The sequence below is a fragment of the Schistocerca piceifrons genome, chromosome X (assembly GCF_021461385.2).
Source record: "Schistocerca piceifrons isolate TAMUIC-IGC-003096 chromosome X, iqSchPice1.1, whole genome shotgun sequence".
NCBI lineage: Eukaryota > Metazoa > Arthropoda > Insecta > Orthoptera > Acrididae > Schistocerca > Schistocerca piceifrons.
In genome coordinates, this window is record NC_060149.1 from 846,734,585 (window position 1) to 846,747,246 (window position 12,662).

The following is a 12,662-nucleotide window of genomic DNA, read 5'->3' on the forward strand; positions in this document are numbered from 1 at the left end:
CGCTCTATCTGCGTTTTTCTTCCGTTCTCGCTGAACTGACAACCTAGCGTCGCGTAGCTTCTGCCACGTTACGTCACTCCTGGCGCGGCGGAGCGGCGCGCGGCGATTGGCGCGTGCGGGCGCCGGTGGTGGGGGTGTGCCAGCGTTGGTGTCGTGGGTAGGGGAAGGGGGCGGCCAGCTTAGAGGCTGCAGCGCGGCGCGCCTCTCAGTAGCATCGCCGCCTGCCAACTGGGTACACCTTCCAGCTGAGAGCCACGTGCTGCAGCAGACATCTCGCCGACGTGCAGGGACCAGCAACTTCAACTGTCAGCTTCGCGCAGCGCGAGAGACGTCACGCCTCTCCCAGAGAAGATGGCCCGGCCGTTCTTTGTACCACCTACTGATGAGGACATAATCGAATATTATCGCATCCTAGACCAGCTGCTTAGCGATCTCATGGACATCCTGAACGTGATATTCAGAGGACGCCGTCGCCTATCCGAGCCAACAATCAGACGTAAGTAGCTCTCTGATAGCCATTATTTTGCTTTTGTGTTTTGGCTTCAAACATTTCTGTCCTCGTCATCTTTGTTGCGATTGAGTTTGGGTGGGTGGCAGCACGTATTGTCTTGGGCCAATAGTGATTTGCTTTCTTTTGTGTCGTCACGGCTAATTCTCTGTCACTGGTATTTTTTTCCTTGGCCAATGTAAGTTTTATGACGACGACGTGTGCCGCTCCTGTCGACAACACCCCCCGGTGCAACAGATGAAAGGGGAAGTCTGGGCGCAAAGCCAGTGCGGCGGACTTGTTGAACAGGACCCAACTTGCACAGATCCACTTGTTGCAGTCGACGCGCCTTGTTGCTTCTGCACTCCAATAGGAAACACAGAGCAGTCGATTCTACAAATTCGAAATTAGATGGACACTCTTTACTTTTTGTCATCAGTGCACCTGATGTTTGCAAGAACAACTATCACCATAATTTTAAACTCATCCTCGATTAGTAGAATGTGGGTACCTATGACAAAAGTTAAGAGATTTCTTTGTTCAGTGTTATTGGACGCAAAGACTCGTTGAGCGTTTTCTTGGTGCCGTGTAGAAATCTTTTGTAATAATATGTTACATTTTTTTCTTGAGCTCCAGTCTACGTGCCACATAAGTTAATAATGTGTTTATACACCACTTTTTAAGCGCCCACTACCTAACAACTAGAGTACCTTTTTACGAATAAGGAAATATACGCAGGTGATCATTGTTTCTGCCGATTTCATGTACCAGCACCAGTGCCGACTGTCGTTTTAGTCCACGTGAAGCGAAAGAAGCAAACATTTTCGTAGCTCTTTTTCTGTCCCAGGTCACATAACTGTCTACAATGGTAAGAAGCAACAGTGTAGTCGTTACGAATATCGACTCAACAGTTTCCCTGTAAGACTATTGTTGAACCGACTAATCGCGATATAGTCTTCGTGTTTTGAATTTTCCTCTTGTTTGGCTGTTGTGAATGAGGTGAAGTGGCCACAAATTGTCAAACGAGAGCGCGTTTTTGAACTGTTAGCTTTCAATGGAACGAGCACGCCTAAGGTGTCAAGCTCATAATGTGTTAGCGCGTCACAGCGTCGTATCCCAACGAAGGAACAAATTTTGTTTCATGTATTCAAATAGGAAGTAATTATTTCGAGGGAATTGAGGCAGCTATAAATTGCTTAGGCAGTGGCTAGTCAAGGGAAAGATAAAGATGCATTGGTCTTTCCTGTAGAGTACTAATTCCTTGTGTTTCTGTGTAAACTGCGCTTCACAGTGAAGCCATCAAAAAGACCCCGTAAAAATCTCTCTCTCTCTCTCTCTCTCTTTCTCTTTCTCTGCTTGTACGTATTTCGATTTTGCTTGTCTCTGATGCCTCTTGTCTGTGTGTGTATGCCCGCTTTTCCGCCTTATACCTCAGAAATGTGAGCCAGCATGTGTACGGTATTTTATCGAAGACATGGGCGTTTTTTAGTTGTACAGTATACATCATATCCATATGCGTGCAGTTAATATTGCCGCCTGCATATCTCTGCTCGTGCCATGCGCTGTTATCAGTAATTGCACTCCTCTGGCATCAGAACTTAGTATCAGTATGGGTCCTCAGCGAGGTGCCCAACACACACTCATGATGTCGTATGTCGAAGAAAGACGTGATAAAAATCGTTACATGCATTGTGTTCGGTATGTCTTGAAGTGGAGAGGCAAAGTATGCACTCCCAATATAGTCATATAAGATCTGCAGCGACCGACATAGCCCTTCGGAAGTCCGGTGTGAGACTAAATCACTGAATTACTATTATTACAGAAACGGATATTTCTGACCGTTGCATCATGGGTAGTCCTCTTGAGTCAGGGGTCACTGACCGGGTGGCGTCAAGCGAGGCGCTAAGCAAACAGCAGGATGCGTGTTAGTAAGCTGTGGCCTTTCCGATCCGAGCCTTGACGCTGCAGGTTTGAATCACGAATAGCGGCACCGCGGCTTCTGTGCGCAAACAGAAGCGACTGTCCAATAGCTACACTTCACAGGACTGTCTTCGCAGGAACACTGTTTCGCCACGAAGCACTATGACGGATTCAGATCCTTCCTGAAAAGTGCAGCGATTTACGTCATCGCCACCATTGTCGATTGTCTTGTCGTTTCTTTGGCGTCGTCGCATCTAAAAGCGTGTGTGTGTGTGTAAGATCGTTGAGAGGAATTCAACATCTAGAACTTGAAATAATTTTATACGTCTGTGCGGTATAATTATTAGTTGATGTTCGTTCGAACATGTTCAGTCTCTATTTTATGTTGGAATTCGATGTATTTACGGTTCGCCCCTCTCAGCCAGCCAGTAAATGTGACATTTCTCATAACCTTAGCCATCTCAATGTATTGAAATTCGTCATTGACTTCCTTTATGAAGAGACATTTTTGTTGGTTGCCTGTTGTGCACATTGATACTCATATTTCAGACACATATCACTCCAGTTTCTGTAGTGTCCACCTACTGCTGCCATCGTTTTTAAAGGTAAAAATTTCATTAGAAAGGCGAGTTACGATATGAAAGTGGACAAAGTACCTATGTTTCTTGAGAGTTTTCAAGATTCTATGGGACGGCATTCTTCTGCGTCACCGCGTTCGACAACGAGTGAGTTCGTTGGTTGCGCTCACATTCTTGTCCAAAGTTAGCGTTCTAAACTGAATCCTATACGATATGTTAGATATGTGCCTGGAGACAGAGAAACAGAGAGAGATATATTTTGGTCTAACGGATAATTGTGAAGTACAAAGGAACAGAGTTAAAATTATAATTAATTAACATAATCATTAAAAACCTTCTTTTGAAATAAAATTATATGGTCCTTTTTGGTTCGCTTGTAAAACTGTGTACTAGCAAACATTTATAATCGATCGTTACGGAAATGTCTGCAACAAGTTCGCTACCAGGAAAGATTGCGTAGATCGCAGGAAGCTTCAAGTATAAATTTTATAAGGCAAAACTGCTGGCAGTTTAATTTTTTTCTCTGTGTTATGAGAACTTCAGCGTTATCCGCTTAGTTAGGGTCATCAGTATGTCTTTTGTCTGCTCGAAGTTCTAGTAGATGAGCAGTATTTTGTTTTTATAGAGTTTTGCCGTAATGTGGTACACTGACGCAACACTGAATTGCAGGTTCATTTTGAGGTGAACGCTGAGAGTGTGAATCCCGTCTTTGAATGTTGTTCATCGCGTGACAGGAGTGGTGTGGAACTCCGCTGACCTGAAACGTGAAGAGGCCAGAAAAACAGCGTAAATGGTCCAGCGCTAGAAGCAGATGCGCTGTAACCGGCCAGGCAGGAATGGTCCTTGAGAGTGGATCTTGTGGCCGCAGCCGGGGATGTTGATGCCCGGGGCACAGGTGGCGCGCATGTTGTAACACGCTCGCCGGCCGCCTCCGTCGTGGCCGCGCGCGGCCGATGTTGCCGGGGTCGCGCTATGGGTGCGCTCTTCCTCGGGATCCAAGCATTTTGTTTCGTACAGAAATCCTGAGCGGGTGATAATCCGCACTGGACGCGCCAGGGGAACCCATTACAGAGAAACTGGTAGTTTTGCCGGAAGAGTGGCAACTTTGTCTCTGCCTTCGTAAACCAGAAAATGCGGGGGTAGGTGCAAGAACCGATGGATATTATCCCACTAAACATAAGATTCTTAATGAGTGATTATCGGCGAGGTGAGTCAGTGACGCAGGTGATAAGACATAGTAATTTAACAGACCAGATTGTCGTTATTTATCAGCCGGCTGTATATCTCAGCACCGGCCATCCAAATTTAAGTTTCCCGATTTTTTAAAATCGCTTATTGGAAATATTTCCTGTAAAAACAGTATTAATGATTTCTTTCTCTAGCCTTGGTCAGTCTCTAATTATCCTGTCGTCGACAGAACTTAAAAGCCTAATGTTCCTCTCATCCATCGAATTCCCGTTTTATGTATTTGATGTCAGAGGTATAATCACCAGAAAGATTAATATTATGAGACACTGTTCCCACTGCCACCGCGTGTTGTGAATCATTTGGTTCTCTCGCTTCCTTCCGGTCACGCCACTGTCTTATTCTCGACAGCGCGACACTGCAGGCGCACTAGTGCCAGTGTAACGTGTTACACGTTGTGTTCCTAAAATCTGTTAGATCGGCTGCTTGTCACATGTGAGACAGATGGCCCCGTAAATTTAGAATAAATGAGCATTTACCAACAAAAAGTATAACGTAGAGTTTTGCAGTCTCGCTAAGAGCTGGTGTAGCGGCGCTGTGGCTGTATGTTAAATATATGTAATTTTTTGTTTACGTGAGAAATTCTCCGAGCAAATATAATTTGTCTTTTCTGTTTAATTTCACGCAACAATGTCATTGCCAGTTTCAGGCTCTGCCGCATCACCTTCAGAAGGCTGACAGTACATGGCTGCATCATATGAAGCTCGGTAATACCCAGAAGAGCGACAAATCGTTTCAGACTTTTTTCATTTTTAATAACGTATTTACTTACAAATATTCCTCTAGAAAATATTTGTGTGGAACTAAGCACGTATTACCAGCCAGTAAACTGACATTATCGAAAATGTAACCGTCGTCAGCTTCCAGAATGTGAAACCCGTAGTAGTAATATTGTATTATACAGTAAAGACAAACTGTCGTTGGTTCCCCTGTATACTTTGAAAATATTAAATTAGCAAGAAAACGTTCAGTTTGTGTTGTGATTAGAAACGTCATGCAGTCCAAACGCGAGTTTCTACCACTGGCCATGGTGCACTTATTGTCCATGTGCTAAAGCACGCCGAGAATTCCTCAATTAGTATTTCGGAGTACTACATTAGAGCGCGGATGTTAATCAGGGTATTACCGACAGCTTTCCGGTAGGGCTGGTCTGTGACACACTTCCCAAATTCGGAGGCGATAAATGACACCGCTGTTTCTCTGTGTTTTCTAAATCATCACGTGCCAGTTCCAAAGCATCGTGTTCCGGTAACAGACATCCTGTTTCCGGAATGCAGTGCGACTACTTCGCTCCGTTTCCGCGCAGACTCATTTGTGGTGAACGTGCAATTGAACTTCAACGTAAATGCGGTGGCGCTTTTTAGAGTGTTCTTCGGCAGAATTCTGTACAAAATTCCAGCATCTGTGAAATAATGTGCAAATTCAGCAGTACCGTTATGAACGCCGAAATTTCTCTGCGGAAAGCTCTTTGTCTTCCCCTTTGGCGACTAGGTGTTAGATGTATTTTCCTCTTCCGCAAGAGAATAGGAAACACTTTAAAGAGAGGGGAAAGAAACAATCAGCTTAATTTCCTTGTCAGTTGATGTCTATCTCCGAGATAGAAACGAAAACACAAAAACGCTAGAGAAAGCACCGTCCACCGATGGCGCGGCAAATGCATTGGAATATTGGTTAATCTACAATGCATGAGCATTTCTAAGATATTTTAGTATCGATGAAAGATACCCCAGTGTAGTATATCAAATGATAACTGTGATTTATGAATATTTTACTTACGTCTTTGGATTCGATGGAGAAATTGACACTTTTTCGTTTTTTTTTATTTCTCTCAGAAAATCCTCTGAAAAATCGCATATCATGAAAGAGTTTATTTCAGAATAGCGTAGGAAATACTAAAAGCCTGGAATATAATTATTCAAGTTATTTGACAATCACAAGTATCTAGATAATGCTATTTTAAAGATTTAGCGCCCTTTTTAAGACAGCAGGTTATGTAAATCTACAATACGTATGAATGTGTCCCTGCACACCTTGATGGTGAGTGAATTTCAAGAAGAAATCATTAAACTTTATCATCAGTCTGTGTGTTTCTACATACGTTTCAGTCACTGCTTTTATAATTTGAGTGAAGGTAATCTCGTGCACTTCCGGCTAAATTTCAGTTTAAGAGTTAACTTCGAATACTCACTAGGTCTGGGCTTGACAAAGCAGAGTTCCCCGATGAAACTCTCGCTGAATGCTCAGGTAACAGGCAGAAGTGCCAGTTACGTACATAGTGCACATTCTGAACTGTAATTTCACAGAAAATCCTGGAGTTCGGTTTTCTTGTCACAGTTTCATCTTACTGTGTCTGAGATAATGAAACTGAAAAATTTTAAAAAGAAATATTTCATTCCAGAAATAAATTAACTTTGTCTCATATTTCAATGGGAAAGCTGACAATTGCAAATATTTTATTGTAAAGTAAGTAATTAGTTTATTGAAATGGTGTTCTTCGTTCCATTCTGCATGAACTGTTTTTAGAACATATGCAAGTGGCTGAAGTGTACTCTCCCGAATCTATTGTCGACCAGTAGTAATAGGCCGCCAGAAAAGGTGTTATATTTTTACTTGAATTCGCCTAGTCTCCGAAACTCGTATTTCCGTCAGTAAAACGGAGTTTGCAGAAAAAATCTGAGATATCCGCAAATAAACTGTTGAAGCTAAAGTCCAAGCTAATTTCCATTCCCGTGCGGCTGACTGTCGTAAATTTAACAAATATGCCGTAATTTTGATAGACTTTACGTCATCAATTATTTGGTGTTATAGCTCGTCCATTTTCTTGCACGCTAGAGTCTGAAAGGGTGACAGCAATTCTTGTGCATTTATTCCGATGAAGCTGTAATAAAGGAACTTCCTTTTTTTGAACTAACGTTGACATTTTGCATTTTATGTTTTCACTAATACTGGATCCTCGAAAATGGGCTCTCGACTCGCTACAATGGCGCTAGCTTTTCCAAAGAACTGTACTACACACCGGGATGAGGATCTCTCAGGTGACGGTTTTCGTAGTAAGCAAGCAAGTAACAACGTATAAGGTGGTGAATACTTCGTGCTCACTGTAATAAGACAGAGCCTCAGTTTCTTTTACGGAAGCACTATCACATAGTCGGCCTGAATTTCTTTCATGGACAATTATGTCATAATAAATATGCTATCTTTTAGCATCAACACATAAAATTAAAAGACTTTATAATTTTGGTCATTTCTATGACGATCATTGGATGTTTGCCGCTCGAAATCTCTTGTAAGTAAATTGTTTAATTTATGGTCATAGATGACATGTGTTACTGGGCGAGTTCCCGTTTCCTACGCTGACGGACATTTTCTTGTGAGATGGTATCGCTACATTTTTTGGGAAACTACTACGCGAAAGATTTAAAATAAATTGTTGTTACGGTGTTGGGATATGTTCCTCTTTTGTGCCCTCCATTACGTATTTTAATATCATACAAACAAAAGATGTTTTAATCAAATTATTCTTTGCGTACGGTACTTAGAGAATGCTTACTCAGAAACGCTGAGATAAATTTCCCACCGCTGCACGAATTTATTTTGTTGTGAATAAATAACTCCAGATAATTCTTAGTTCATTTTTTTCCACCGCTTACTCAGCTTCCGTGAATATTCTGTATTCGCGAGATAACCACATTTTGTCGGGTTTTTATTTTCAAACTCATTTGATATTTAGAACTGAATATATGTTTACCCGCCTTCAAAATCACGTCAGTGACCTTCTCTGTTTATAAAAAAGGTTGATTATGTCAAGAGGTTGTTTAACAACAATTATATGCGATGAGAATGCAACAAAGATTTTCAGAACTGGATTAAAATTCGAATTTTAGGACATAAATCGTTACCAACAATAACACACTACAGTGAAATGGCTGTGGCTACATTGTCGTTCTTACGACCCACGTTGTATGTGTAAATTATTACCTTGTTTTTAATAAATTGGTACCTGTAACTTCTAAGTAGTATTTGTTGAAAAGGGCAAAATACTATTAATTATCATCAGACCCTTACTTTTCTCGTCTCTGTACAACATATTATAACGACACATTTATTTCGCTAAACCTTGCAGTTGGTTGACCTGATATACTACACTGGGTACTATCGTAGCTGACTGGCGAAAGCCGCAAACCGTTGCAATAATTAAGCGTCTCTGGATAAAACACCATCCACCAAGAAACGAGAGAGTGTTGCGTTTGCATGCAAATCTGAATGTAGCTGTATGAATTTTAGCGATGAGACTAAATGTATGGTCGGTAGCAATAAGACCTCCCAGAAATTATTTAAGGTGAGACTACACTTGTACATGTGTTGCAATACAGGAGTTAAAGTTATGTTCTGGCTTATAACAAAACGAGTAAGAAACATACTTCTACACTGTATCTGTGACTGAGTAAACTGTGTATGAAAATAACAATGGGACTGCCTAAAAGTCATTTAGCACGGCAGTAGTGTTTGCTTTATAGTAGCGTAGCATGTCGCTAGAAGTGATAAGAATGAGGCGACACTGACAAATAACTTCCGGGGAAGGTTTATGTTCCTTTATTGCGTTGTTTGGTAATTTATCACAAACCAAAATACATATAGTTTCACAAATCAGTCAATGGCAGTAATTGGGAGTGGGTCCGTAATTAACCATTCAATAACTATGATAAAAATACAATAACAACTGAGTAGAAAAACAGGCGAAAGACTAAACAAAAGGGAAGGAGACAATAAATATCATGCATTAGATTTTCTAAGAAATAGTCAGTCGGTCCGATCAGCGGCTCTATGGGACTATGAAGACTTAGATACAGTTGTGTAATATAATACAAAATTATATTATTTTGGAAAGGTATCAACTGTGCAACTTCTTTGACGTTACGAAGCAAAACTAATTAATTTTGCATGTAGGTGGAGAATACGCCAAAATTGAAATTAGCCTTCGTATGTGTTTAGTCCGGTTTATAACTTTTCTTTTCTGTATACTCTGAATGGTATCTCGAATAAATTTTTACTGCTCACTCTTGGAAACATTATCTTCTCTCATGTTGTAATATTACGTTTGGCCGTTTTCCGCGTAGTATATGAAAAATGTAATACACCAGCTCTACACCTCTGATACATCTCTGATGCTGTACAAAGTGTGGCCCACTAGAGCATGAATTTTTAGCAACAGTCAGTGTCTCACGGACTTTTAATGATGCGAGCTTATCGAGGTACCGGTACAGATGTGTTTGGTGATTTATGTTTGCGTTACTGCTGATATTCTTTGAGCCGTCACACTCATAACTACAAAATATTATGTATTTTTAGTTTTAACTGACAAATCTGTTGTGTAGCTACCTTTAAATTTCGGAGCAAATCTTTCTCCTGCAAATTGGGCGTGTTTTCGAAGCGAACTGCAGTTTAGTAACGTTTACAGCTTTTGAACGTTTACGCGGTTGATTTCTATATTCCAAAAGAGTATCGATAACGTTTTTAGAATAAGTCTTTGGCTGTGTTGATTTTGGTAACTAATCAGTGCAATCAATGAAAATATATGGCGTGGACTGTAAGCCAGAGTCATATTTTTGACACCTCAAATATAAGTATGTACTCGCAAATATACGACTGTCCGTAATGTGCATTATATCAGACTTAAGGTAGTGTAACATTACATTTGAGTTTACCTTTGGATAAGATGATTGTTCTAATACTCTGCTTCGGGTATCATAACTTTACAGAATACGAAGAGATCGAAGAGATGTTAGTGCCATTTCGTTGGGAATAGCAGGTGACGACGACTAAACAATCGCAAGACAAATGCTCATTTATTATCTTTCCTGATCCAAGGATGACAAAGCGCGGTTCCGTGATCCGTTTGAAAGTTATATAGTTTTGATGAAGTTTTACCATATTAAGCTGATAAATACGCATATTTTATCATGTAACGTCAACAGCATTAATATTTCATCAATGGTTGAAGATATGAGGACATGGTTTGCAAAAAGCGACAGCACTCACGGGACTGTTCATTTCAAAGTATAGTTAGAACCACTAAACTGTGTTTTAAATGTAACGTTAAAACAGCTGTGGATAATTTAAACGGAACGCTACTTGTCTTTTAGCGTCATTCGAGAGTTTCTGAAAAAAGGAAATACAGAGTTAACACGCTCGTTAGCGTATACGGCGACTCTCTTTGTAAAAACAAGGATTAATTGCGGTGAATATGACGTACAAGGTCGGCGACACAGCGCGCTTTCACCTCTTTAACACTGCGTAACTGGTCTTTTCCCGATTCTTCGGCTCTCGTACTTAAAACAATTTCTCGCTCTTTTTCTCTCGAAAATTTCATTGAAAATGTTCTCTAGTTTTGTATTAATGTACTACTCCTTCTACAAAACAAAGAATGCCGTTGATAAGAAACTTCGCTAAATTTGAAAGAAACAGTTACTTCTGTGGCCCAGTAGATTAAAATGGACGACTGTTAACCAAACAATAAAATTTCCTTTCGCGTACTATCAGAAACGTATTGCGAACTGTGTGTGTGAAATACAAAGGTTGTCAAGATTTCCTGAGACTCCTTGCGTTGAGTTCCAAGATGGAAACTTATCGGTCTTGTAATAGAAGACTGCGTTTTGCGTAAGAAAAAGGCACGAGTTGTCTGTTTGATCAATGACTTTTCTCCATCGTTTTTTCAGTGAGTACATTTCATCATTAATGTGATTCTAGTACGCGGAGGACGACCTACGACTGTTACTGAACTCAAATAATTTTCTTCCGGCCACAAATCTCTTTATATACAGAAGCAGATGAAAATTATGGTGAACAGAGTGTAAGCGCTAACAGTTACGTCAGTTTGCCAATTTCCTAAACATCATTGTTCAAAAATTCGTTCAAATGGCTCTGAGCACTATGGGACTTCACATCTGAGGTCATCAGTCCCCTAGAACTTAAAACTACTTAAACCTAACTAACTTAAGGACGTCACACACATCAATGCCCGAGGCAGTCGCGCGGTTCCGGACTGAAGTGCCTAGAACCGCTCGGCCACCGGGGCCGGCAACACCATTGTGAGGAGCTGAATTTTCTTAAGGAAATAAGATTTATTCTTTGAATATCGACGCCTCGTCACTCGTATTTTCCATCCGCTTAATCCAGAAACTAGCATTCACTAATTGATGTTTTAGTAAGGTGATCTGTAGGATGAACACCTTCCGAATCCCAGAAACTCTGACCGCACACTTTCCAGGAAATGAAATCGATGTGATTCGTTACCGACCCGAAGTCGAGTCCACATTTACAAATCAGCGTGCTAAATCAGTTGGATTCTTACGGTTTAAATACCGCGGAGAAATTGGTTATAGCATTTGACTGCTTCATTCGCCCAGCTTTCTGTCTTCGTGTACGAGGCGGAATTGTGTATTGGCACAATATTTGCCTATAAGCGCAAAAGGCTTCCGAACAGCACAATTAGACGACGCACACGGTGTATTGCAAATGGGAGCCTGAGGGCAGTGGCGGCGTGGTGTATGTTTACTGGCGGCTTTTTATAACGCGGAAGTAGCGCGCTGCGGCGCTGGGAGGTGGTGCCTGCTCAAGGACGCCCCCCGGCCGGGCCCGCTGCACACAAGGCCGCCGCTGCAGCTTTGTCTGCACTCGCTTACCCACGTGCGCTCTGCTCCTAACCTACCCTAACCTGGCCGCTTCTTCATATTGCTGCTTTGTGGCCTACTGCTTGGCACCATCACGTCCCGGGCTCTATTTCCGGCCCGCACTTCGCAGTTTAATGGCGTGGGAAAGCTTGAAACCGTATCCACTCGGCCTCGCTTGGTCAAATGAGGAGCTTCTTTTTTATCTACTTGCCACATTGTATTTAAGGCAAGATATAAAAACTCAACAGTTTAGGTATAATTGTCAAATAAATGTTGTCTCTTTGTTTTTGCGGTTTCTCGCCACACTCCCAGATTACAAGTAAGATCAGAGTTATTCCGTCTTTTGCGACTATAAAAATCTTATTTGGAGCGGAAGTTCGCGGGATCGAATCCCGGTAGGACCAAAGAAATTTTCAGTGTGCATTTAATCTAGCACACACCTCTCAGCGACGTGAGAGGTTGCCAAGAACAAAACGTGGTTAGGATTCCACGTTAAAATGTAGGTCCCCTTTCCTAAGCCGGCCGGGGTGGCCGAGCGGTTCTAGGCGCTACAGTCTGGAACCGCGCGACCGCTACGGTCGCAGGTTCGAATCCTGCCTCGGGTATGGATGTGTGGGATGTCCTTAGGTTAGTTAGGTTTAACTAGTTCTAAGTTCTAGGGGACTGATGACATGAGAAGTCAAGTCCCATAGTGCTCAGAGCCAATTGAACCGTTTTAACCCTTTCCTAACTTGGCTAACTGGGGTAGGTTAACGACACGCA

General features: G+C 41.7%; 1 protein-coding gene across 1 annotated transcript in view; it reads left to right on the forward strand.

Moving 5' to 3' along the window:
- The first annotated feature begins 221 nt into the window (after positions 1-221).
- The window catches only part of LOC124722074, a 38,632-nt gene continuing 26,191 nt past the window's right edge, over positions 222-12,662 (forward strand). Inside the window, exon 1 of the mRNA XM_047247272.1 lies at positions 222-496. Within this exon, the coding sequence (XP_047103228.1) occupies positions 352-496 (145 nt within the window). The 5' untranslated portion in view covers positions 222-351. The remainder of the gene's footprint in view (positions 497-12,662) is intronic.